We start from the raw sequence: 25,949 nt of genomic DNA on the forward strand, positions 1-25,949 counted from the left end.
AGAATGCTGTTAGTTGTCACAGCTCCTGATCGGCAGGTACGGGAGGGGCCACGAGCATGGCCCTGTCCTTCCGGTTGGGATGTGGCACCGCTGTCAGTTTTGTAAGTAAAAACAGTCAAATATTGGCAATTTGATATTCAAACTAATAATTCTCCTTCCAGGGGCTTATTCTAAAGAGGTGAGATTCACACACGTGTAGCTACAGGACGCTCCTTGGAGCGTGGCAGTAACAAGACAGAAAGTGGAACCGTGGCAGAGGTCTGTCGGGAAAAGCTTGGTTAATACATTCCTCCGGGTTTCAAATGTTCGCATCCACCCTGAGGAGGGAAGCACAGCTCTGCTCACGGAGGGGGAGGCTTGCCTGTAAAATGCTGGCGCGTAGCACAGGCTGTGCGGAAAATGCGTAAAACGTAATGTTATCCACTTGTGGGAAAAATGGATGTATTTGTACTTCCATTTGTTTTGGAAATAGTATGATTTTTGCCCTGCTGCTTCAGTAAGTACTTGTCTATTCATTTGACTTCTTGTGGTCACTTCGAGTGCAGCATCTGTCCTGTTGTGGGTGTGGACATTCCGGGGCTGTTCCAGGTAATCCGCGTGTTCTCCTGCGCGGGCAGCACCCACCTTGGGAGCAGCCTTCGTTCCGCTGTTGCAAAATCAGTTAGGAATTCAGAACGTTCTCCTGCTTAATCGTGCACGCGCTTGCACACACACAGTGAATACAATTTTGGCCCTTCAGCTATTTATAGCCAAGGTCTATTCAACTGAGAATGGAATTGAAATATTTTGTAAGAACTTGAGTGTGGAAATTGTCACTGAGTTCTGAGATAAATTATCGTATACAGGCCTCAGAGCCAAATGACACCCATTCTATAATTTCTAAAATCTTTAATACTTGATTCAAATAAATAAGATGCATACATATGTGCATACTTATATTTTCACTGACTTCCAAGCTAAATGAGTCCATTTTAAGGACCCATTTAAGGGGTTCAGAATTTGATAACATTGATTCTTTTTTTTTTTTTAATTTTTTAAAAATGTTTGTTTGTTTTTGAGAGAGAGAGAGAGAGAGAGGGAGGGAGCGAGGGAGGGGAAGAGAGAGGGAGACAGAGAATTGAAAGCAGGCTCCAGGCTCCGAGACGTCAGCACAGAGCCTGACACAGGCCTTGAACTCATGAACTGTGAGATCATGACTTGATCAGTGAAGTTGGATGCTCAACCAACTGAGCCATCCAGGCGCCCTGATTCTTTCTTTTTTTTTAAATGTTTATTTATTTTGAGAGAGAGTGCGAGCAGGGGAGGGACAGAGAGGAGGGGAGAGAGAATCCCCAGCAGGCTCCACACTCAGTGCAGAGCCCAGCGTGGGGCTCGATCTCACGAACCGCAAGATCATGACCTGAGTTGAAATCAAGTGTAAGATGCTCAACCGACTGAGCCCCCCCAGGTGGCCCGATTCTTTTTAATTGTTTAGCTCGGTAACATCTGATACATGTATCCTTTGTAAGTTATGATGCTTAGTAAAAAAAATGAGTACCTGTGATCCTACTCCCCAAGAGAAGAGAGCACAGCTGATGTTTCCCGGTCTGTGTCCCTGTCACATCCCCCCAGCCCTGCCCCTCTACTCCATGCAGGTAACTGTGGTCCTGGGTGTCCATTGTCCTTTGGCTTGCTTTTCTTTGCAGGTTGTACAGTGTGCACTGTTGCACTGTACAGTGTGTGTGTGTGTGTGTGTGTGTGTGTGTGTGTGTGTGTGGTTCCAGCCTAGGGTAACAGCTGACCTGACATCTCCCTGCCCCCTCTGCATCCCAGCATCGGCCGGACCAGGACTTTGGTTTGGTTTTGTTTGTTTGTCACCCAGCCATAGAGGCCTTCCAGAAGATGTTTAAAAAATGTTTTATTCAGCATTTTTAGTTGTTTTCAGTGAGCAGACTGTTCAAAACATTTGGTCCACTGTCTTGGTAGAAATGTATATGATCATAAGGCAATTTAAAAATGTATTCCATTTGGTTCATTTCTCAAATAATTCTGAATTGTGGTTGGAGGGTTCATTTGATACTAGTTGTCTAGTCGTTCAGACTCTGTTTAGACTTGTTTCATCACCTGGCACAGGCTGAGATTTTGTCAAGATTCCAGTTTTGCTTGAGGAGAATGCGTCTTGGATTGTTGAGCACCGAGTGTGATGAAAACCCATGAATTCAAGGTTGTTAACAGTGTCGTTCAGACCTCCTATGTGGCTCATAGTCTTTTTCTTGCTTGAACAGACGTGTTGCTGGGTACAGGGCAGGGCAGGAAGTGCTCTCTCACAGAGCTTTGATGTTTATTACTGCTGTTGAGAGGTTGACTCTCATCCTGTCTTTCTTTGAATGTGATCTGTCCTTTCTCTCTGGGCAGCTTTGAGACCTTTTCTCTGTCTTCTGTGTTTCGCAGTTCTATTACAGACTAGGTGTGGATTTCTAGTCATTTTTTTCCTGCTTGATCTGTGATGTGCACCCTCTACCTGTGGGCTCGTGTCTTTTTATCAGTTCTTGGAATGCCTTTTGATAACCACTCAGACCTTGCCTTTTCTCCCTTCTTTGTTACTCCACCTGCGTTCTCCCTGTGGGACTATGTTAGAACCTCTCAGGCTACACTCCCTGTGCAGCCACTTCCTTCTCCCATTTCGGCTCTTTGCCCCCCGGGAATCTGTGATTCGGATCAATCTGTCAGAACACCAGCTCTTCTCCCCCGCAAACACTTGGATGTGTAATGCATTTGCTGAGTTTTTATTAAAGTTTTGTGTCCCTTCCCCCATAAGAAAATCTGCCAGGCCATCTACTATGGCCCTTACTATTTTCTGATTTTTCTGCCTTTTCTTTCTTTTTTATTTCACGTAGAGTTAATGTCTCTTCTGAATCTGAACTTCTTGGGCTTTGCATCTGTTCTGTCGGTGGTGGCTTACACTGACTCTTACTCAGTGATACGTTTCCTTGTGTGTTTGTTATGAGCTATTATTTTGCTGAATTTCCCATGTGGGAATCTATAGGATCTAGCTTGGGGATTAATGAACACTTCTGAGTGTTACCTGTTGTTATTTCTATTGTAGAAGAATAAGTATTTTTATTATTCTGGCTCTTTTATCAAGGTAGATACAAAAGTATTATGTTCAATTCCTCTCTACCACCATTTCAATTCCATGAAAGAGAGAACACTTATAATAATCTATTTTAATTTAATTTAACTCCTTATTTTGAAATTCCATCTATGCCCAACTGTTCTTTATACCCCTTATTTTGCATGGTGTCACGAAGGAAACATGTTGGTGGACTGTGCTGAGTGTTGGGTTACTAGTCGGGGATTATTTTGCAGATGCCGTTTTGTTTAAAGATGTAAATGTGACTACCACCCTGAGATACTACAAGTGATTCACTTAAGTGTTTTTGACCTATTTTAGAGTATTTTGAAAGCTATTAATCAGCACACTCTAAAAATAAACTAGAATCTTGTTATAACCCTATTCACTGTAGAGCAGAAGTTTATGAAAGTAAGTTTTGATGCGAAAGCTAACGTCTCATTATAAACCAAGGGAAGTGTGTCTTACCCTGATACAAATTTGTCCTTTGCCATATAACATTTTGTTCTTTATCACTCTGAGATTTCATTTGTTAAAGGTGTATTTGATTGGCACCCTTTTGCAAATAGTAGTGGCCATTAGTTGAAAGAACCATGTCCATGTTTAGTCAAGAAATTGTCATATTGACTAAATCTGTATTGATGCAGAACTTGTATAGAAATCGTTTGGCACTGGTGAAATTTTTGGCACTGGTGAAATTTTCACTGCTTAAGATGCATCGGTCAGACATGGGGCTGTCATTTTTTTCTCTTAAAGATAGCTTAAGATTAAAACAAGTACAGGGGTGCCTGGGTGGTTCAGTCGGTTGAGCATCTGGCTTCAGCTTAGGTCAGGATCTCATGGCTCATGAGTTCGAGCCCCGCATTGGGCTCTGTGCTGACAGCTCAGAGCCTGGAGCCTGCTTCGGATTCTGTGTCTCCCTCTCTCTCTGCCCCTAACCTACTCGCGTTCTGTCTCTGTCTCTCTCAAAAATAAATAAACATTAAAAAAAAAAAGAGTACAGTTGACCCTTGAACAAGGCAGAGTTGAGGGACGCTGACCCCCTGCACAGTCGTAAATGCATGTACAACTTCTGACTCCCCCATAACTTAACTATTAGTAGCCTAGTGTTGATCAGAATGAAGCTTTACAGATAATAGGAACAGTTAATGTGTATTTTGCACATTCTATTTGTATTATATACGATGTTCTTACAGAAAAGTAAGCTAAGTTAGAGACAAAAAGTGATATTCAGAAAATAAGAGAAAATATGTTTACAGTACTTACTGTATTTACCCAAAAATCCACATGTAGGTGGATCTGGGTGGTTCAAACACGTGTTCCTATGTCAACTGTATATCCATCCATTTTGTCCTAAAAACACTGTGACATGATGGTGACTTCTGTGGCAAAAGGAGCACCAGCAGGAACCTGAGAGAAGATCCAAAGGGCAGGACTGTAACTGAACTCCGTGGCACAGAGTCTGGACTTGGCTGTGGAGACACGTGAGGCTCCAGGGTGTACGGCTTCCTGTTGATCAGCCTGCCTGTTCCTTGTACTCCCATTTTGTTTCTACTACTTTTTATTCAGATAATTGTGTTATCACAAACTGATTTCTCTATCTGTATTTTCTTGGCTATAAAGCTTTCTGTAAGTTAAGCATCTTGAGAGAGCAGCTCCAAGAGGGAGATGCTAGTTTAATACCTGACATTTTCAACTCGAGAATGATCAGCTGTCCTTTTCCAGAAAGAAGGCAAAATAAATGTAAGTCTGACATGACTTATTAGACGGTATATTTTCTGTACTTATTTAATGGATTTAGTAATGTGCATTCCTCCCTTCTTTGTCCACTCCCATATGTTTTTATTGATTCAAGAAGCACTCATGTTATTGAGGGCGTAGGTAAACCTGCATATTTATACTGGTCAGCCCACATTTCTTGATCACCCTTCTTTTTTTTTTTTTTTTTTTTTTTTTCAACGTTTATTTTTGGGACAGAGAGAGACAGAGCATGAACGGGGGAGGGGCAGAGAGAGAGGGAGACACAGAATCGGAAACAGGCTCCAGGCTCTGAGCCATCAGCCCAGAGCCCGACGCGGGGCTCGAACTCACGGACCACGAGATGGTGACCTGGCTGAAGTCAGACGCTCAACCGACTGCGCCAACCAGGCGCCCCTCTTGATCACCCTTCTGTATGAAAGACTTTAGAAGTGCGAGGGCACTGGAAATTTGCCTTCAGTCCACCGTGGGGCCTTTGACAGACCTCACATTGGTAGGAAGACCCCGGTCGTGGAGTCCCCAAAACGACCCTCAAGCTCAGTCACTCGCTAGGACGATGTATAGAACTTGGGTTGTTTGAAAAAACTCACGGCTATAAATATGGTTCTTGCCACAGAAGGAAGTCCAAATGCACCCTATCTCTTGAAGCAGGAAATTGACATTGTCATGTACACAGATTAATTTAAAAAGCCAAACACCAGTTTTCAGGGGTCTTTTCTTTGAAGACTCTTGCAGACGTGCTGGACTTGAGATCAGCATGACGACAGTGGTCAGGAGAAGCAGGCGGTATGCGGGAAGCCGCTACATAGACCCCTGCAGGCAACAGGCTGACGGGGTGGGGCTGTGTTCCCCACCTGCCCCTGGTCTCCTTCCCTGTGACAGAGCTCAGAGACGGTGTGTGCACACACTGAAGCCTGACTTACAGGGGTTGGCAGGTCTGGTGTGTGAATCCTCACTGTTAGAACACTTGCTGTGTGACCTTGGGTAAATTAAGTGTTCTGACCTTTATGTGTAAAATGGGACTATTGACCTTGAAGTGTTACCATAAAGATTGTAAGTGACATGTGATGGGTGCCTGGGTGGCTCAGTCGGTTAAGCATCTGACTCTTGGTTTCAGCTCAGGTCACAATCCTACGGTTCCTGGGTTCAAACCCTGTGTTGGGCTCTGCGCTGATGGTGCGGAGCCTGCTTGGGATTATCTCTCTCCCTCTTTCTCCCTCTTTCTCTGCCCCTCCCTTGAGTGCACACGTGCTCTCTCTGTCTCTCTCAAATTAAATTAACATTAAAAAAAAAAACAACAAACAAAAAGAAACGTGTGGAGCACCTGGCTCAGTACCTGGGTCCTGGTGAGTGTCCCTCAAATCATAGGGAGCTCTGCTGTTACCACCTTTCTTGTTAGGCTTGTGCCGAGACTTCACCCGGGGCAATGGTGGTGCCCCACTCACGATGATGCTACCACAAGGGTGTCGTAAGGCATCACACAGAAGTCGGCCTGCCAGCGTGCTCCGTGCATTTACTGGAAGCAAGTTTGTACTCATACACACACCTACTCAGTAAAGGACATCCGTATCACAAATGAAAGCAATGAATTCCGCTGGGAGTTAGTAGGAGGTAAAAGGTAGTTAGGAAATGTCTTAGAAATGAACACTGAGTGTATATAACCCAGAGTCCAGAAGTAAAATCAGGATGCGAGCGTGCTCGGTGGTTTCAGAGGACACCATCTCTGGAGGGACCCTCAGGGAACGTTAGTGGGCTCTCTGTCAGTGCTCCTACAGAGGGAGGCGGCCACAGGGCTTGTGGTAAGGCTGCGGGGAGCTGAGGGTCTGTTGCGATGGCCTGTTCACGCGGGTCACTCTGCAGGACACATCAGTCACCCCAGGCCAGGGGCACACAGCTCTGAGAGCCAAGGGCAGTAGACTGTATCTCAAGGAAAACAGCTCTCAGAGCTTTTAAGTCGTGTTCAGAGAGGGATCTTCTACAGAGATTGTTCAATTAGAATTTTCCCTTTTTGCGTTTCTGCAACTAACGTGAATTTGGTTTTGATGAATGAAATAAAGCACGTGTTGTATTTTTCCACCTGTGAAAACTGTTTAGAAATTGTTAAGCTTTAAGATAAGTTTGTTATGATGACTTTTACTCCTCATGTTATCGATGCTCTGCTGTGGTTTCTTTGAAGTCCACACCAGACCATAAACCGAGATCAACAGTTTCAGTCAGAACAACCGTGCTATTTCTCTCACTCCTGTAAACACATGTCTGGATTTATCTCTTGGCCTTTATTTCTTGTTCAATAATAAACCTACTTCTGATGCAAAAACTTAGTTTTTAAATTTGGGGTTTTTTTGTGTTTTTTTTTTGTTTTTTGTTTTTTGTTTTTTGTTTTTTTGGTATGTAGGAGAAAGGACCAATTGAAGTATAAACAAAGTGATTGTAGAACTAAAACTTTTTACTTCATTTCGTGGACTGAGTAGATCAGTCCCACTGACTCAGTCTTCAGTACCCACCACTGCCAACTGTAGAAGTTACTGTTGCTTCCTTACATGGAAAATAGTATTTACACATGGAGGTACCCAAACCCCACCTTGAGCCCTTTATTAATTGATTCATTTGCCCGCTCATTCGTCAGGAGATATTATTGACCAGCTTGCTCTAGGTGCTAATGCAGAACATGAAGCAGAGGTTTTGAGAGGAAATGGTGTTCAGATCAGAAGTCGCAGATGGCTGGCCACTGCTGGGCGAGTGGCCGTCGCTCCTCCCCTGCGAGAGAGGAGTGAGTAGGTGAGCACCGTTCACACCGGGTTCTAGAGTCTCAGTTCGCTGACGAGGATGTTCCCGTCTGAAGACTTTTCTCTTCCCTGTAAGAAAGACTGTGGTGAATCGGCTGGAGGAAGTGGGAATCCGTGTGTCAACGCGCTTCCTAGGCAGACACTGCCGAGCTCCCGGGCAGTCTCCGCTCACCATGCGAGGTTCGCCGTCCTGGACTGAGGCCGAGCGTACGCTGTCGGGTGGTTTCTCCTGTTGGTCAGCAGGAGGCACGGACAAGGACGCAGTGGTTGGTTCCTACGTGTTGGTTTTGCCAGGCAGGCAGAATAAAGGGTTGATGACAGACCGAGAAGTTGAGGTTCTTTGTGAGGGAAAGTCGTGATGACAAAATCTCTAATGCACAGGAGACAGAGTGACGAACTGGGGAGTAGAAATCCTTTGAGCGGGTGAACCGACAGGCTAGGAGGTAATAGTTGAAGGGCAGGATCTTTGGAATCTGTCTCAAGGGCCGAGGTCAACACACTTTTTCTGCAGTGGGCCCAAGTGTAAATATCTTAGTGTTGAACCAAGAGGCAAAATCAAGGCTTTTGGAGATGCTTCTCTAATAAGACACGAGACGGATTTCCACAGAAGTCTGCGTGGGCCAAGTTCATAATAATCGAGTGCAGTTTTTTGTAATACAGGCCTGCTAATGAGAACAATGCAGTTCCTTTTAGGGGCGTGGGAACACGTCACTAACTGAGGCTCAGAATAGTGCTCCCCATCACCGAATCGGGTGCAGGTGTCAATCTCTTAATGCTAATCTATGAGGAGATTTTACATATTTTGTCTTGGGAGGTGTCTTCACGCTGACAGGTGCTCTCAGAGCTGCTGCCCCTCAGTTACTTTAGTTGAGCGTAATCATTACGCAGAAGGTGCCTGTGGAATTGTTTTTAGATTCTGCTCCTTGTCGTAGATTTTCCACATGTTAAGACTTTGTGGATTAGTCACTTACACACGGTAGCGAGGTGGAGGCCTGTCAGTCGCAGGGCTAAATGGATTTTGAAACATGTGAATTTTCTGGGGCGCCTGGGTGGCTCAGTCGGTTGAGTGTCCGACTTCGGCTCAGGTCATGATCTCACGGCTTGTGGGTTCAAGCCCCGTGTCGGGCTCTGTGCTGACAGCTCGGAGCCTGGAGCCTCTTCAGATTCTGTGTCTCCCTCCCTCTCTGCCCCTCCCCTGCTCAGGCTCTGTCAAAAATAAACAAACGTTAAAAAAAAAAAAAAAAAGAAATGTGTGAATTTTCTGCCCTTGCCATTTGGGTCCAAAGAATGCTGCTGGGACTGTAGTTTGAGTTCAGGAAATACATCCACTGCAAGTTTGCGGGGAAATGGAGATCCCTTCTGGTTTTCATTCAGATGATGTGAGTTGCTTCTTAAGTTGAAGTGCTCGTGGAGTATATGGATTCTTAGTAAGAGCCCGTTTTATTTCTTTAACCACTTTTTGGCATTACTCATTTTCATATCCAGCCTCTACCGTAATTATTGACACAGTGGGTGTAAAGGACCTAAAAGGCACTCTAAAAGACAGATCACGGATCTACAAGATCTAAAAGACAGTCACGGAGCGAGTACCTCTGCGGTGTGCTCTTTAAAACGGCCTTGTTTCCCCGATCCCTTCCCACTGCAGGTGAAAAGTGACTACATGTCGGAGATAGCTGACCGGGTGGACCAGGACATCGCTTTGAAGCTGGGCTGCCTAGAAATACGGTAAGGTGGCAACTGTGCATTGAGGGCTTTGTTCATCATCTTCGTTAGTTTTGGAAATTATCCAGCTATCTCCATTTTTCTCATAAAGATTATTAATCAAATACCGAATAAAATCTGAGATTTTGAATTAGGTTGTCAGTGCTTATTTCAGGAATCTTCAGGTCTTTTATTAAAGAGATGTTTCATTGTAATTAGAATGGCGTGATTCGTACCATTGCACATGGGTGAGCAGGTGTGAGAGCACACCGCAGTGATTTCCTGTGGTGACAGGTGTGCGATGTCCCAGTTGCCAGCCGCTAGCCAGTGGGTACTGAGGGGTGCCGTGTGCGAGTGCACATCACGTAAATTGAGACATAAAGAGCCACATATGGCCAGTGGCCACCATGTTGCAGGTTTAAGGGAAGCGGAAATCTGAGAATATGTTTCTTATTTCTGAGAACGTGTGTCACCGTTTGTCATATGTTATCTCCTATGCTACCATTTTGAAATTTGAATAAAAGAATATTTTACAGTTTTCAGGTATGCTTTCAATTAAAATTTACTCTGGGCTGCTAGTTTAAGATGAGTTGGTTAAACTAGCCAAAATTTAATCACATGTCCTCAAAACAGTGATAATTTCCCCCCCATCACCATTTTTTATATTGCATAAGGCTGTTAGATAACATTTTCTGCGAGGACCCCAAGATGGTTAAGCGTAGCTCTCAACTCCTCATGAAAATGTGTCTTCGACTGTAATTGTATATCCAAGTAACAGAGGCCGTCCCTCACTAGTGTCCACGCTCCTGCTCCACTCCCGGCCCTTCCTGGTGTTACTTAGAGGTGTACTTGGGCATGCTTTTCTTACTACACGGTCGTGCCGTGTGTTGTCTGCAACAGGGCTCAGGAGGCATCAGCTTGCACGTGAGTGGTCCAGGTACCGCTCCGGCTTCTACACAGCTCTCTCCCTCCCTCCCACTCTGGCCTCCCACGGCACGTTTATCCGTCTCCTCTGCGTCCTGCTCGGTACCAGTGGCTTTATTATGAAATAAGATGCTGAAGAAAAAGCTTGACAAATTAGCCACCCCACTAGCCACCCTTCCTTCAACCCCCCCCCCACCCCCCGCCACGGATAGAAAGCAAGAGAACAAATTATGTGACCCAGTTGGGGCCCTTTTTAATTTTTCGTCTCAATCTACTACTTTCCATCTTAAGTAGGCCAAAGAGAAGCCAATTTAAAAAACAAAACCAGTATTTCTATTATTACAGACAGGTTTGAAACAGAGTCTTCTTCTATGAAATGACTTGAGGGGATGTGCAGTGTCCATGTCTCCCAAAGCGTCTCCCACAGGAGCTCAAGCCGGGGTTTATGCTTTTGTGTAGAGGGAATCCCCCCACCCCCCAACTCATGGCAGGTTTTGTAGAGACAGGACTTGGTTCCAGCAAGACCCGAAACTGCTTGAACGTGCAGTTTGGGGTAAGAAGGTAGAATTCAGACCGTGAACATTCAGAGTGGTGGACGGCACTTACCCAAGAGGAGCCCGGCCCCTCTGTCCCGCCAGAGTATCTGTCCCGTTACTGCCCGTGCGGTTGGCCTTTGTGGCACGCGTGCATCTGCAGCAGTGGGCGTGATGCTCGTCTGGCCGCAGCAGGAGTCCGCTGTCCCTTAGCTCGTAGGTGCAGTCTCTAGAGAAGGGACGAGGACAGCAGGCAGCGGACCTGGAGTCTCGTGTCTTCTCTTTACCAAGAGTCAAACCTGCTTCACGTCAGAAGAGAAAGTCAGATTGTCCAGTAGGGACGAAGTCTGTGTTAACTGACCTCGGCCTCACTGGGGCACGGGGATGATGCTGGAGGTCAGATCCGGTCTCTGTCACATAGTTTATCCGGGCGTTTGCGGCTGAGCCACAAAGTGGTTACTGTTTAGCAACATGGAGATTCCTCGTAGTAATTCCTCATTTGTGTGTAAATGTGTGTCTTCCCCGTTTTAGGCGCTCGTATTGGGAGATGCGAGGCAACGCGCTAGAGAAGAAGTCCAACTATGAGGTGTTAGAGTGAGTACCCCATGCCGCGAGCACCTTCAGACCTTGGGCTTGCTGTTTACTTCAAGTTCACTTCAGAACCTGAAATACTACTGCTTCTAAAACCATTAGATCTGGAAGAAGGAAAGTTTTTCTAAGGAAAGCATTCTTCATAACAGCAATTGTGTGAACTGACAGTTTAATTTTTTGACAGATGTCTTCAGGCCATTGTATCTCTGTAGATTGAATCACACTGGGGTGAAGTTTCACTTGTAGTTCGCATCGAATTCAGAATTACCGATTCAGCCTTTATGTATATTCTCTGGATACATTTACAAAGGGTTTTTTCCAAATCAGAGTGAGATGTGTGAGTTCCTTTTTGCTCATGTATCGGAATATTTAGAATAACTGGAAAATTTTCTGATAATGGAATTAACTTATGTCTTAGACTGTTGTATTGGTTTGTATTAAATGCATGTGAGCCATGTTGGAACCTGTGTCTGGGGAGGCTGGAATTCTGTTCTTCATCTTTTTGATAATTAGTGCGGCAAAAGAGAGTTGATGTTTATTATGTCCCGGTAAAGGCCGCTGTTAGCTTGATTAGCAGTGGTGCCACGTGTGGCCAACACTAACTTTTTCTGGCTCTGTTATTACTGAACTGACTCCTTATGGTATTTGGGAGACGTGGCAAAATAAAGTAAAAGGTTGTCCGTCACTACCCTGCTGTGATGGCAACTTGAACTGACTCCACATGTTGCTTGGACTCTCTTGGAGCCCGACCCCTGCCACACAGGGGAAGACCCCTGCCATTTTGACAGCAAGATTTTGCAGGGGAGGTGGGGTTATTTACATATAAAAGTAGAAAATAAACATTTTTGGAAATTAGTTACAGAGCAGGTACAACCATTTGAGGTAATAACTGGTTGCAGTAGATGCGATGGTTATTTTTTATAATTGACATGAGCCTCCTTTCTGCCAGGCTGTGAGGGCTGAATGAGTACCACCTGGGCCGTCTGTCCTGTTTGAGGCTCTGAGAGCCAGTTCACGGCCTGATTTCTGAATGCGGTGTGTCCGCCTGGGGTCCGTGACCACGTGCAGCACAGAGGACACTTCCCAAGTGCTCTGCCTGCGTTTGTCTGAACACCATCTATACATATGTTGTGCCCCTTAACGGACAGGGTAGAGTGAACAGCAGTTGGTTGGAGATAAGTGAAAGAGTTGAGATCAGCTAGGATGTCTTAGCAGGCAGAATTATTTTAGGTAGAATTTTTCCTGACGTTTAGTAGACGGCGTAGAAGCCGTGATGCCATTAATAACCTAAAAAGAGAGCAACTAACATTCGCTATGGTTTCGATTTTTGTTTACAATTGCCACATTCTTCAGCCTTCCAGACTTTTGGTGCTTAAAATACAGATGACCAGAATCAGAGGAATCACTGAGGATCTTGACTTAGACGATACTGGGCTTGTCTTCAGTTCGAGTGGAGGTTCAGGAAAAGCAGGAATAGTTTTACCTATTTGGTTATTTGATTATTTGGTTGGTTGTTCCTTTGTCCATTTAGCTTTTACTCATTAGTTCACTTAACAGACGTCACTAGGCACCTGCCGAGCCATTGGCTGCCGAGTGCTGGAGATTCAGAGATGAATCATGCAAACTGTCTGCCCTCAGGAGGCTCGCAGCTAGAGGCTGGGCTCCGACAAGTAAGCAGGATCGTGGAGTAGTGTGCTAGAAGCTGAACTAGCAGTACTTGGAGGACGCATGGGGGGCCTGGTACTTGATGTCTGATGTGGTGTCACAGCAGGTGTGGTCACCCCGTCTCGGAGAAGGAATGTGGGCAGGTGCGATGAGACTTTGTGAAGGCGCAGAAACAGGAACAATCAGCAGCTAGAAAACCCTCAGTTCACTGTGAGGGGGCGGGTCCTTCTTCACAAGGGCTTGGTCCTTGACATCGGCGGCCGGCTGCTGAGCCCTCTTAGGCGGGACAGTGGTTCGAGGAGGTTTGTGATTCAGAGCTCTGTATTTGCGGGATTGGAATTTTATTAATGAAAATTAAAAATAGAAGCAAAGAACCAAGACACCTTGCATCCCCCCCTGTCCACTTGAGAAGGAGTGAGGCTGTGTCGTGGGCGTAGCGGCCCCAGCAGTCAGGAGGGCAGTGGCCAGAGCTGGAGTCTGTGTGTCTGGCTGGCTGGTCGACTTGGGTAAGGAGCCTAAGGAGGGATCCCAGGGTTCTCCTGGTTTCTGTCCTGGGCCACCAGGGATACTGGTCACAGGAAGAGGTTCTGTTTGTGGAGGAGCTAGTTCTGAGGGAACCTGCATACTTTTTAATTTTTTTAATGTTTATTTATTTTTGAGATAAAGAGACAGAGCGTGAGCAGGGGAGGGGCAGAGAGAGGGAGACACAGAATCCGAAGCAGGCTCTGAGCTTTTCAGACACAGTGTCCGACGCGGGGCTCAAACTCAAGAACCGCGAGATCGTGACCTGAGCCGAAGTTGGATGCTTAACCAACTGAGCCACCCAGGCGCTCCAGGAAACATGCAGGTTTTTTAAATGAAAAGGAAAGAGAAATGTGAAATGTGGGCTTAGGGCTAGAGGGGTGAAAAGCCAGCGGGTAGGTAGATATGACGATCTGAAGAGATCTGGCCCATGGTGGATAGTGCCATGAAGTCTGAGAAGGTCCCGGATTATAAATCACCTGGCAGTTAGTGACAGGGTACAGAAGCCACCTGTGCACGTCTTGGGGTCACCACGGAAGCCCGTCTTGTTGGAGTGACTGGGGACAGATGGTGTGAGCCGTATCCACCCTGTGTCTGCGAGGCCACAGCAGGAACTGTGATGTCACAGGATGAAGGGAGCCAGGCATACTGTAAAAGGGACACGGAGCACAGGACATCAGGGGCCCAAGTGAAACCTCCACGGACTGGGCATTGACGCATCTGTAGCAGCAAGGACAGATAGTTGGAAGAAGGAAAATGAAGAAGCAGGTATCCATCAAGGCGGGCTGGTGGCTGCTCTATTTGCAGACAGGAGTTTTCAGTTCAAGGTCTGTTTGAAATGAAAGTCAAAGATCGCACTAGAGTTGGCATAAAGTTGGCTTATTTGTAAAGATTACAGAAATTGAGGTGACAGGAGCAGGGGACCCGGGTGGGGCCCCGATGGGTGGGCCCGGGAAGTGGGGACTGTGGGGTACTTACTGTCCAGGCAGGGGCCTGTGCTCCTGTTACGGGAGAAATGGGCACAGCACAGTTTCGGGATCACGCGCCTTGTTAGAGCGTGTGGGGGAAAAGCGGAGTTAGCCGTTATGACGAGGGGAATGTTGCGTGCTCTTATGCAGGTCTGCTGTTTACGTAGAGCAGACACGCTAGGTAAGGAAGAGCGGGGCGGATGTGGGGGCTGGAGTTCGGGGTGTGACCGTGCTGCTCCCTGTGTTGCTGTGGTCAGCCTCCCTCTGGTGGGCCCGCGAAGTTGTGTCACTTGTGTGGCCGCCCTCTCTCTGGGCGACGGGCCGGCCGAGACGCTCCTGTGGCCGAGTATCTGGGCCCAGGTCCTGCTTGCACACGGACTGTCCTCACTGTGTGCTCCGGGGTCCTCGTGCGGACTTGTGCCGGCCCCGACTTCATGTTTGCCTGTCCTTCCCGCTGTGATCACGGTCCGGCCGGAGCTCGCCAGGCGGCATGAACACCATACTGTGTACGGTCACTGCAGAGTTTTAGTAAAGGAATTTCAGAGTGCATCTGTTAACTTAGCTTTGAGCCTTTGGAAACAGATAGTTTTTACGTGTGTCCAGAGATAGTAATACATTCCAGCCGGAGAACATCGGAACCACCCCGTCACCTAACATAAAAGTGGGCGGATCCCAGCAGTTAGTGTCAGCCACCTTCGCGGTCTCAGTCTTCACAAATATTCTTAGCGCATGCAGTACGTGGTTTAACAGACGAGCAGCCTGGAGACACGTTTTCAGTGACTGCACGTCAGCGCCTCCGTCCACCAGACGAGTGAGGCGCACGAGGCGATGTTCGTTTGGCCTGTTGGACAACAAATAATAGCTTGTTTTATGTACTTCAGGCCGATTACTGTTGAACGCCTTCCCATACGTGGGCCACTTCATATTCCTTTTTTTTTAATTGGCTGTATTTCTTACCAGTTTTTCCAGTATATTTATGTTTTTTTCTTAAGAGGTTTTTGTCATATTAACTGTGTTTATAGTATTTGTTCTGTATGTTCTTCCCAAATTGTCTTTGTCCGTCAACTGCGATCAGACGGCTTTCATCACACAGGACTTGTTCTTATTTTGTGTTTTATTTTTTTGTGGGTTTTTTTGAGAGAGAGAGGGAGAGAGAGAGAGCACACACGCACCAGGGAGAGGGGCAGACAGAGAATCTCAGGCTCCAGACTCTGCAAGGAGCCCAATACAGGGCTTGATCCCATGACCCTGGAGTCATGACCTGAGCTGAAATCAGGAGTCATTGAGTCCACTAACTGAGCCACCCAGTTACCCCTTTTTTTCTTTGTTTTTTTAGTGTAGTAAAATGTGCCAGCGTTTTCATTTCGGTTTTGAATTTCAAGACTTGATGTTTATTCTGGTTTGTCTTAATTTTTTCTTAATGTTTGTTTATTTTTGAGAGACAGAGAGAGACAGAGCACGAGCAGGGGAGGGGCAGAGAGAGGGAGACACAGAATCCGAAGGAGGTTCCAGGATCTGAGTTGTCCGCACAGAGCCCGACGCGGGGCTTGAACCCACGGACCCAAGATCATGACCTGAGCCGAAGTCGGACGCTTAACCAACTGGGCCACCCAGGCGCCCTAGACCTGATGTTTATTCTAAAACCTTTGTGGATTTATTTCAATCTTCACATTTGCAAATGTGCAGATAATTTTTTTAAGGAGTTCTTTTTAAGGGTCTGTGTGGTAACAGCTTCTTTGGCTTTTGTAGAGACTGTCTTTGTAGGCTGGTGTAAGATCATTTCCTTCCAGTCACTTACTAGGAAAAAATTCAGACACACAGCAAGTTTAAAGGCCTGAGCAGCATGCACATGCCTGTCCGCCGCCCAGACTCTACTGTTAACCTTCTGCTGTATGTGTACAGCAGATAGATGTTGTAGTGTGCTTTTAAAAATGCATTTTCTGGGGCGCCTGGGTGGCGCAGTTGGTTAAGCGTCCGACTTCAGCCAGGTCACGATCTTGCGGTCCGTGAGTTCGAGCCCCGCATCAGGCTCTGGGCTGATGGCTCAGAGCCTGGAGCCTGTTTCCGATTCTGTGTCTCCCTCTCTCTCTGCCCCTCCCCCGTTCATGCTCTGTCTCTCTCTGTCCCAAAAATAAACGTTGAAAAAAAAAAAATTAAAAAAAAAATGCATTTTCTGTTCAAGCTTGTGAGTGTCTGTCTTTCCTGGTATTTTGTCTGCCGACCTGTGGGTGACTGAGAAGGTGTGTTTCTCTGTGTGACGGGAGCTCTGCCGATTTTACTTCATGTTTGCTCTATGTTTGTACCTTTTTATTGGAACACACAGAGTGTTTATCTTCCCGAATCTCGTGTCCTTGATCAGTTGCTCTTGGTGTGCCTAATCGTGCTTTCTTGTTCCGGGGGGCTTTCCCCCTAAAGTCTGTTTGGTCTTCTTTAGGTTAGCACTGGCCTGGTTTCCATTTCCTTTTCTTATATTACTGCCCACTTTTTCACATCCTTATACTTTCAGGCATGTCTCTTGTAAGCTTCATAGAGCGGGATTTCTCAAATCCAGTTTGGTAATTAATAAATCTTTCTTTTAACTGATGGGTTTAATATATTTGTGTTTATTAGTATGACTGATGCGTTTGGACTGGCTTGTGTTGTCTTTATTTCTGTTGTCTTTATTTTTTTTTTAACTTTGTCTTTTGTGGAGGGGATTTGTGTGTGTACATGTAAGTGTGTGGCTTTTTCTTTTTGATGTCTATTTCTTAATTGGTTTTCTTATTCCAAACTTTCATCTCTAATGATTCGGAAGTTTATAAACCATTTCTGTTCTTTTATTAGTTACCCTTAGGTTTTAGCCTTCTATGTTAACTTAACCACATCTAGATTTAAAATTATCTTGGGTGCCTGGGTGGCTCAGTCGGTTCAGTATCTGACTTCGGCTCCGGTCATGATCTCACAGCTTGTGAGTTCGAGCCCTGCGTCAGGCTGTGTGCTGACAGCTCAGAGCCTGGAGCCTGCTCTGGATTCTGTGTCTCCCTCTCTCTCTGCCCTTCCCCTTCCTGCACACACTCTCTCTCTCTTAAAAATAAGCATAAAAAATTATAAATAAATAAAATTATCTTAATCCTCTCTTCTGTAGCACAAGGACCTTGGGACACCCTGACTCTCTGTGGCTCCTTCCAGCTCGCGTGCTGTTTCCCTTATGTTAGTTCTGCCTCTGCTGAAAGCCCACGTGTTAGATGTTATGATTTCAGGCAGCTGTTGTTGACTTGGCTGCATGCTTCCCATTGTATCTCTCAAACGTTCTTGTGTTTACCCCAGCCCACTCTTCCGGTGTCCCCCTTGACACATGTTCCTTGTCCACGCTCAAGGGGTGACATTCCAGGACGGCTGCTGACACGTCTGCCGCCATTTCTCTGTGGCTGCTCTTCCAGCTTCACCCCTGCCTTGAGCTTGCGTTCGTCTCCTCGCCCAGCTGGGAATGGGACGGACTGCTTGGCTCTGTGGATTTGCATCTTTCATCCGGGAGGTGATGCCGTGAGCTCTGAACTGTCAGCTGGGACATTTGGACCTTGGTAGCTCTGAACCATTTCCCATCTCTGTTTCTGTCTGTGTCATGAGTGTGTCCTGTCCTCGGATCTGTCCTTGGGAAGCCATTCGTCTTTCTGTCATACCTCGTCAGCTCGTGTTTCGTTTCCCCGTTGATACTTTTCAGTTCTAGAAGTTCTTTCCTTGGGATGCGATCTGCTCTTTGTCCAGGAACCTCTTGCTGCGTGTGCGTGCATATGATGGTGCCAGGACTGTGTCAGTCCTCTGTGACTCTGACTCACTCAAGCCTCCCAGTGCCTTGAATCAGAGCCCGGTGGTCCGAGCTTGGGCAGGCGGGGCTCCAGGGGGCTTCTTGGAGAGCCAGGCATGACAGGCTCAGCTGCACCGCCCTCGGGTCCGGGCCCCGCACGGGTGCATGCAGCCGGCGGTCCCGGCACTCCTCACCCTGGCACGGAGGGCCTGCCGGGCGAGGTCTGTGCACCCACCTGCCTGTACGCTCTCTGCTCTAGCTCAGCCAGCCTTCTGGCGTCGGTTTCCCTTTTTCATAAAGTATATTATTTAGAAAATCTTTTACATGTATCTTTGGTGGTAAAGTTCTGTTTCTGTCATTTTGAAAGGTGAGTAATTCTAGGTACTTTCTCAATACTTTAAAAATGTATACGGCGGTCCCCTGCGTTGTCTTCCTGCACAGCTGTGGGGAAGGCTGGGGCCAGGGCTTTAGATGCGGTGCTGGCTGAGGGTGGCCCGGCTCTGAGCAGACTCTGGCCGTCTGCCCCAGGGACCTGGCCACCCCAGGCCTGCGGGGCCTTGGCTTTTCTCTTTCCTCCTGAATGCTGCTGGGACCACTTAGGAAGGTGTATGTTTTGTCAAAGAGAACGCAGAATATCACATTTCCTATTAGTCTATTTAAGGGTTCTCTCTTTCCTTGCCAGTAAGGAGAAAAATTGTGCAATCGTCCACATGTTGCTTAGTTTCTGTCAGGAGATTTAAAAACAATCTCCTTTGTTCACAGCCTAGTGAAGAAGCCCCCTCCAACTTTACCGCCCTTCTAAATAGCTGTGTTGGATCGCATTGAAGGCCACTGGCCGGTTTCTAGCACTTTGTAGGGACTTCTCTGGTTTTCCTTCAAACAACCAAAGAGTAACTAGGCCTTTGCAACCTTGGCAGAACCAGAGTGCCCTGTCTGCAGGCAAAGGGGAAACATGTGGCGGTGACCCCCCTGGCCTGGGATCGTGCCCTCCTGCAGACACACGCTTTCAGGGCACGGGGTGTGTGCAGGGATGAGACTCCATTTATGCCTTTATGAGCACAGGTGGGGGCGGGAGAGGAAGGCGCTGCCACGGGAGGTCAGAGCGGAGATTTGAAGAAAAATGTTTTGTTCTCAAGGTTAACAACTGCATCGTGACAATGACAGATTAACCAGAATAAGCTAATACAACTGGGTTTAAATTACCATTCTGACTGTGATATTGTTGAAGAAAGAATTTTACATGCCAGTGATTCTTCTCAAAAACTACAGAATTGTGAAAAAATTATTTTAAATGAACTATTTAGCTTTTCACTTCTGCTCATTTCCTTCTTAAGTGGTTTGCCTTTTTAAGAAATGTGTTCTCAGTCGTCTTTGCATGTAATGTATCTCTCTGCAATTGTGGGTGTCCTTGTCTCTGTCCTCTGCTAATTGTCAGCTGCATGGATGGGGGCCCTCCTGCCGCCCCAGCACCTAGCGGTGTCTGACGTTTATAGGTGTTCCATCCATTGGCATTTTTTTTTAAATTATTTTAAGTTTATTTTTAGAGACAGAGTATGAGCACGCACAAGTAGGGGAGGGGCAGAGAGAAGGAGAGACCGAATCCCAAGCAGGCACTGTGCCATCAGTACAGAGCCCGACTAGGGGCTCGAACTTGCGAACAGTGAGATACTGACCTGAGCCGAGATCAAGAGTCGGATGCCTAACTGACTACACCACCCAGGTGCCCCCCAGTATTTCTTGAATGAAAACAAATTCATGATTTAAAATTAACTGAAGCAAATTATAATTTTGCACTGTTTTCGTTGTCTTTTTTCTTAATAGCTATCTAGTGCTTTTTTAGCTGCCCATGTAATAGATCAGAGAAGAAGCCGCTGACAGATTTGGCATGAATCAATAGTTCTTGACTAAGACAGAAGGTCATCTCTCTTTCATACAGAACAGGCCTAGGCGGTCAGCGCTCGTCACCAGGGTGCCAGGCCTCTTTAATCTGGCCGTCCCAGCATCCATGGCCTGCCACCCCGTGACCCGGTCCCATTTGTACTCCAGCCCCACAGAGGAGGAAGAGGCGGGCATTCTCTCTGTCTCCCCTCCCTGCAAGGACAACGGGTGTGTGCAGAGTACTGTCCCTTGGAGGGACGGCGGCTGAGTCTCAGTCCCATGGCCACACCTGGCTGCACGGGAGGAGCACAGTACTGGACCCGGCCAAAGGACAGCCGTCTCTCCTGCAGTTAGAGAATTTTTGTATTTATCAGTTTTTAAGAGGCCTAAGGTATTTTAGAGGTTAAATATCTCAGTGGTATTTTTATATTAAAGATGCTCAATTCTGAGAGTTTTGGGGCAAGGATGAGAGAGATACTATATGAAAATGCACACTTTAGTTATATTTTTAACATCAGTTTTGGTTGCTTTTTTTCCCAGGGCTTTACATCTTTTAGGAATTATGTCCACAGAGTATTAGTTAACCAAGGTCTCTGTTCTCAGAAGTAGTGCCAAAGGGGAAATCAATTCATCTTTGACGGCAGAACTTCTTGAGAGTGAAGCTAAGTCTGTACTCAGGTCTCCAAAAGCCTGCTGTGTTGTGGGTCTGTAGACTTGGAGACACGTGTGCAGGTCAGGGCCGCTGGCTGGGAGTGTCTAGGCAGGACCCGGTGCGCTCTGGAGAGTTATTCTTGGTGCGTGGTAGACCCAGGGGTCAAGAAGGCGCTGAGGGAGGGGAGGACTGCTGGGGCAGGCGCCTCTGCACTTGCCGGAGGGAGGGGTGTGGGCAGCACTGGGACGCCGGGTCGTTGCCCCTGAGACGTGGGAAGGCACAGCTTTGTTTGAAGTTGAGCAAAAGGGAAGGAAAAGGAAGTCCTACCCATCAGTAGTGGTTTAAGTATTTCCTGTGAAGGACAGAGGTAAATTCAACATTCATCAAGAGGATTCTGGTTTAAAATTCATCACAAATACAGTTTTGAGTCCCAGGAACCCTAAATCTCAACCAGTATATTTACTGGTTTGGGAACCTTGCTGTCTGACGGCACCTTCCGTGCGGTTGGCTGTTTACACTGGGTCTCACTTGCGAAGAGGGAGCGTGTGGTTCTTCTGCCCATTATCTGATGTGGCGCCCAGTATGAGCAAGAAAACGAGCACAGCCTTGCTCTCCTGGAAGCTTTAGGGGAAAAGAATTTGCGTCTTAGAGACTAAATGGCTAGAAGGCTGCCATTCCTGAGAGCAAAGTGGGAAGAACATGGCTCACGTGGACAGGCGGTCCCAGCTCCCTCCCGGAAGAGCTGCGGGCACCCTGCTCCTTGCTTCAGGGCTTCGGGAGGTTCGAGCCCCGCGTGGATGTCCCGCGGTGGCCGTGCGGCTGTACCCGGCATCACCCCTGCCCTTCCTGAGGAGCCCTTGGCCCGCGGCCCCGGGCCCAGGACGGTCAGGGTGCCTCCAGTCCTGGACCCAGCGCAGCGACCTACGGTGGCGGAAGTGTCTGTGCGCCCAGCCAACCCCGTGAGGCCACCGAGCCCCTGAGATGTCGCCCCAGCGACAGGGAACTAGATTTTTATTTTGTTGGTTTACTTGCATTTAAGTTTTAGTTAGTTAATATATAACTTCAGGAGTAGAATTCAGTTGAGTCCTCACTTCTGCCCGACACCCAGGGCTCATCAAGACAGGTGCCCTCCTTGGTCCCCATCGCCTGGTTAGCCCATGCCCCACCCCCTCCCGCCATCAACCCTGTTTGTCCTCTGTTGTTGAGAGTCTCTTGTGGTTTGGGGAACTGGATTTTTAGATTAATTTTAACTCATTTAAATTGCTTCACATGGCTACTGTAGTGAACAGTATGGCTCTCACCGAATGTTACTATCTTGTCAGCTGTCTGTAGGTTAGGAAGGTTCCTTTGAACTCGTGTGGAAATTGAAAACCTTGTGCTTGAGTTTGGGAATTGGGGTTTGGCAAGAATCTAAAAGGTCCTTGTAGATAATTTTTTGTCAAATGAATTTATGTGAATTTAGGATCTGCCCTTTGATAATCATTTATGTAGTAAGGAACTACCTCACAACAAAGGTCTTATAACAAAGTTGTATTGTGTTTAAGATGTAGAAGTAGGATCTGTTCGATTCACGTCGTCCGACAGTTGTGGAGCTTGGGTTCCGGTGAGTTCTACGGCGCCAGAAGCCAAGCTCGAGCCTGCAGATGAGCGGGCATGACCAGAGCCGGGCGCACGGCTTGCAGAGGCGGCCTCGTATTGAAAGTGGGACAGGCTGCCTGTTCCTGCGGGGGGTCCTAAGAGAGGGTCTAAATTTAGGTGTCTGTAATAGGCCCTCCCTAAAACCTAGAACGCCTGAGGCGCTGCTGGGGTTTCTGGCGTCCCCACCACGAAGCCCAAAGCAGACTGGCTTCCTGATTACATGAATGGAAATGTGTTGTTGTTGAATTTTTTCACTGGCTTTGCTTACTTGAGCCTCATTTTTATTTTCTTCTTGCCAGGTGTCACATTTAAAAGACCTCTAGCACATGGACGAAAGTTACAGAGCCATTGCTCGAAGTAGTTGGAAAAGCTATACTTGTTAGCGTTAGTTGGTCTTAGCTTCGCACCCCCCCTCCCTCCCGAGATGGAGTTGTCTTCATCTTGGAAGTCAAAGTAATGCCTAGGAATCGCCTTCATTTTCACAAAGTATGCCCTCTCTCATTTTTCACGAAACATACGGCCCTTTTGGTCCCTGTTTAATGTTCCCATCTGTGACAGAAATGAGTATGATAAATCCTTTGCTCTCCACCTGACTCCACGAAAAGTGGATGCATCACGCGGTTGAGTTGTGGCAGTGCTGGTCTCACAGTCGGGAGGAGGACAGTCCCGCCCTGGGCCTCCCCTCACCCCGACACTTTGGTGGTCTACTGCCTCCTCGAAACCCCCACCAGGAGGTACACCTTGCTTGCACCCGCCGTGTCTGAAACAGACCTGCCCCCAGCCTCCCCTTCTTGGGGTGAGGGGTCCTCTCACATGTGTCCAGTCATTGGGCACTAACAGCCTTGTGTCCAGAAGACCCGATTCTCTTCGCCTGTCACTTCCTCTGCTGCCCACCCCACCCCAGCCCCTTCCCTGGGCACCTGCCAGCCTTCCTCCCACCTGCTCTGCCAGCTGTCCTCCCCCTCCCCCACCGTGTGTTCTGCTTATGGCAGAAAAGGGTCACACCTTGCTCAGACAACAGGGAGTCAGGCATGTGGGCCAAACTCTGACCAGACAGGAGGGGCATCGGTGGTATTTCTAGAGGAAAGGAAACTGCCCCCTTGGAGTCCTAGGGACTTGACACGTTCCTGCTGCATTCTCGGCACCACTGTTTGCCGCAGGAAGCAGCGTTCCCATTTTACGAACAGGTAACCTTGGGTTTCTAGGTGTTTAGTAACTGCCACATCTGTCCTGTGGCGAGGCGAGGATTCCCGTCCAGATCTCTCTGTATGGAAAGTGCTTTCTATGAGGGAGCAGTTGCCCTGAAAGGAGAATAGGGGAGGAAACGCTGGGGAATAGCGCCTCAGGACTCTAGGCTGCTTCTCTCTACGCGCTTGTCCTGCCTCTTCCCTGGTGATTAGCACCCAAGCCCTTAATGCAAAGTTCCTGTCTCTCTGTGCAGAGGAAGGGAAGGCCCTGGGGGGACACTGTCCCTCTTTTACAGCCTCTCAGCACAGATTTCAGCAGAGCTGAAAGGATCAGCCAGGGGAATTACAAAGGGAGGTGGTTAGAAAAATAAATGGAAAGTATAGTAAATGAAAAATGTAATAAAAGATAGTAAATGAATGCATGAAAAATATAATAAATGAAAATATAATAAAAACAAGTGGGTTGTATGAATTAACTGAGTAAGTGGAACCAGGAAACGGTATGTTGACAGAGAGTTTTTATAAGGATGCAGTGAACATAATAACATAACAGTGAAAAGAATGGGGACCGAAGCCAATTTTGGGTTTAGCAAGGAGTTTGTTGGTTTAGGTGCTAAGTAGTAGTCAGATTATAGAATAGGGGATTGAAATGTTTGGACAGGGGATCAGCCATGTAAATGCTGCATGATTTCTGTAGTTTTGTTTATAATGACAGCTAACTTAAAATTACGGAGAAAGAAGTCACCCCTTTCGTATTATCTTTTAATATTTTCCATTTAGCTTTCCTTATGTAATTCTGAAAAGATACCACCGTGTCAGTGTTTTCCTTCTTGATCCTTTTATACCCTCTACCTGTCTCCCGACAGGCGGTACGGTCTGCAGAGGTGCGATTTTGTGTGGCACATGAGGGCCATCTAGTGGCCAAAGATTCCGGTGCCCGTGGCACCAAAGGGACTGTGGAAAAGGAGAGTGATCAAGTCTTTCTGGTGTTTTCTCGGCCAGAGCGCTTTGAGGCTCGAGATAGGCGATAGTAATGACCAGTTCTGCAGCCTGATCTACAGAAAGTCACGGGGCCTTCTAGCATTTCCACACATTTAGCCTTCTGACATTAGACAGATCACCTGATTTCTTGACTTCGGTTTCCTGTGTGGAACACAGGTGATAAAATGTGGTTAGCCAAACGAGTCCCTTCATCAGAAATGGTTTACTTAAACAAACTAGTCGCCTTTTAGGATTACTTCAAGGAATGTTTTTTTAAACTTCCATGGTTTATCCCAGACCTTTTCCTACTCTGGCCAGTCGGCTTTCTCTGCACCTCTGTCCCCCAGTTGAAACTGGCATTTGCGAGGCTGACCCTTCTGGCAGCGTGTTCCTACACCGTGCTCGCCGAGAGGCACTGTGTGTACAAGGCTTGTCAGCAGTGAGGGGTAAAAGGGAAAGAGATGTTCTGCTGAAACCAACTTGTACTGGTATTTTCTACTCACGTCCAGAGAATGATTTGTCCCACCCCTTCCATGACTGTGCTGGTAAATGGGAGCTTTGTTCTATTTCCTTCCTTCTTGAATGCTATATGGAAGGACAAAGAATTTAAATCGCTTTTATGTTCTTGCAACAATGTCATTGTATTAATTGATTTGGTGGTGTTATTTGTTAATACGCTTCTTTTTATATTTCAGAAAAGATGTTGGTTTGAAGCGATTTTTTCCTAGGAGTTTACTGGATTCTGTCAAGGTAATTGGAATCTGTTTTATTGTAATCGGATGACCATGTTATATAAATACCTCCCCCGTGGTGTATGGTTTTCTCCCCTGGGTGTAAAAGTTACAACGTAAAAAAGCTAATCGTTATTTTGCTTATATTAATGGCAAGTAGATTTTTGTAGGCACAGCTTTCTCCCACAAAGCCACTGTTTCACTTCTTGATTATGTGTGACACTCAGCTAAGTACAAGACTAAGAAAGCTGCACGCACGGTAGGCTTTGTCACCTCGGCCTGTCTGGTCTCGGGTGCCATGGCACACGAGAGCAAAGAAGCGGTGTGTAGAAGAACCACAGCGGTAGCTGAATGCTGTGTGTCTGCGCACGCCGTGCCCACGTAAGTGCCCTGTGGAGGCCTGTCCTCTCTTGTTTTGACCCCGTGGACACCCCTCCCCATTAGTAACTTCTGCACAGCGCCATCTTCTCTCCCTCCCTGCTGTGGGGACGTCAGGGGAGGGACACCTGGGGCCCGTGAGGTGTGGTTCCCGCCCATC

General features: G+C 47.1%; 1 protein-coding gene across 27 annotated transcripts in view; it reads left to right on the forward strand.

The window, feature by feature from the left end:
• Window positions 1-25,949, forward strand: part of PTK2 (protein tyrosine kinase 2) — a 256,802-nt gene that overhangs the window by 115,529 nt on the left and 115,324 nt on the right. For all 27 annotated transcript variants that reach the window (XM_045453525.1, XM_045453544.1, XM_045453536.1 and 24 more), the window contains 3 exons: window positions 9,302-9,381; window positions 11,346-11,408; window positions 25,376-25,430. In XM_045453525.1, coding sequence (XP_045309481.1) covers window positions 9,302-9,381; window positions 11,346-11,408; window positions 25,376-25,430 — 198 coding nt within the window. The remainder of the gene's footprint in view (window positions 1-9,301; window positions 9,382-11,345; window positions 11,409-25,375; window positions 25,431-25,949) is intronic.

The sequence above is a fragment of the Leopardus geoffroyi genome, chromosome C3, assembly GCF_018350155.1.
Source record: "Leopardus geoffroyi isolate Oge1 chromosome C3, O.geoffroyi_Oge1_pat1.0, whole genome shotgun sequence".
NCBI lineage: Eukaryota > Metazoa > Chordata > Mammalia > Carnivora > Felidae > Leopardus > Leopardus geoffroyi.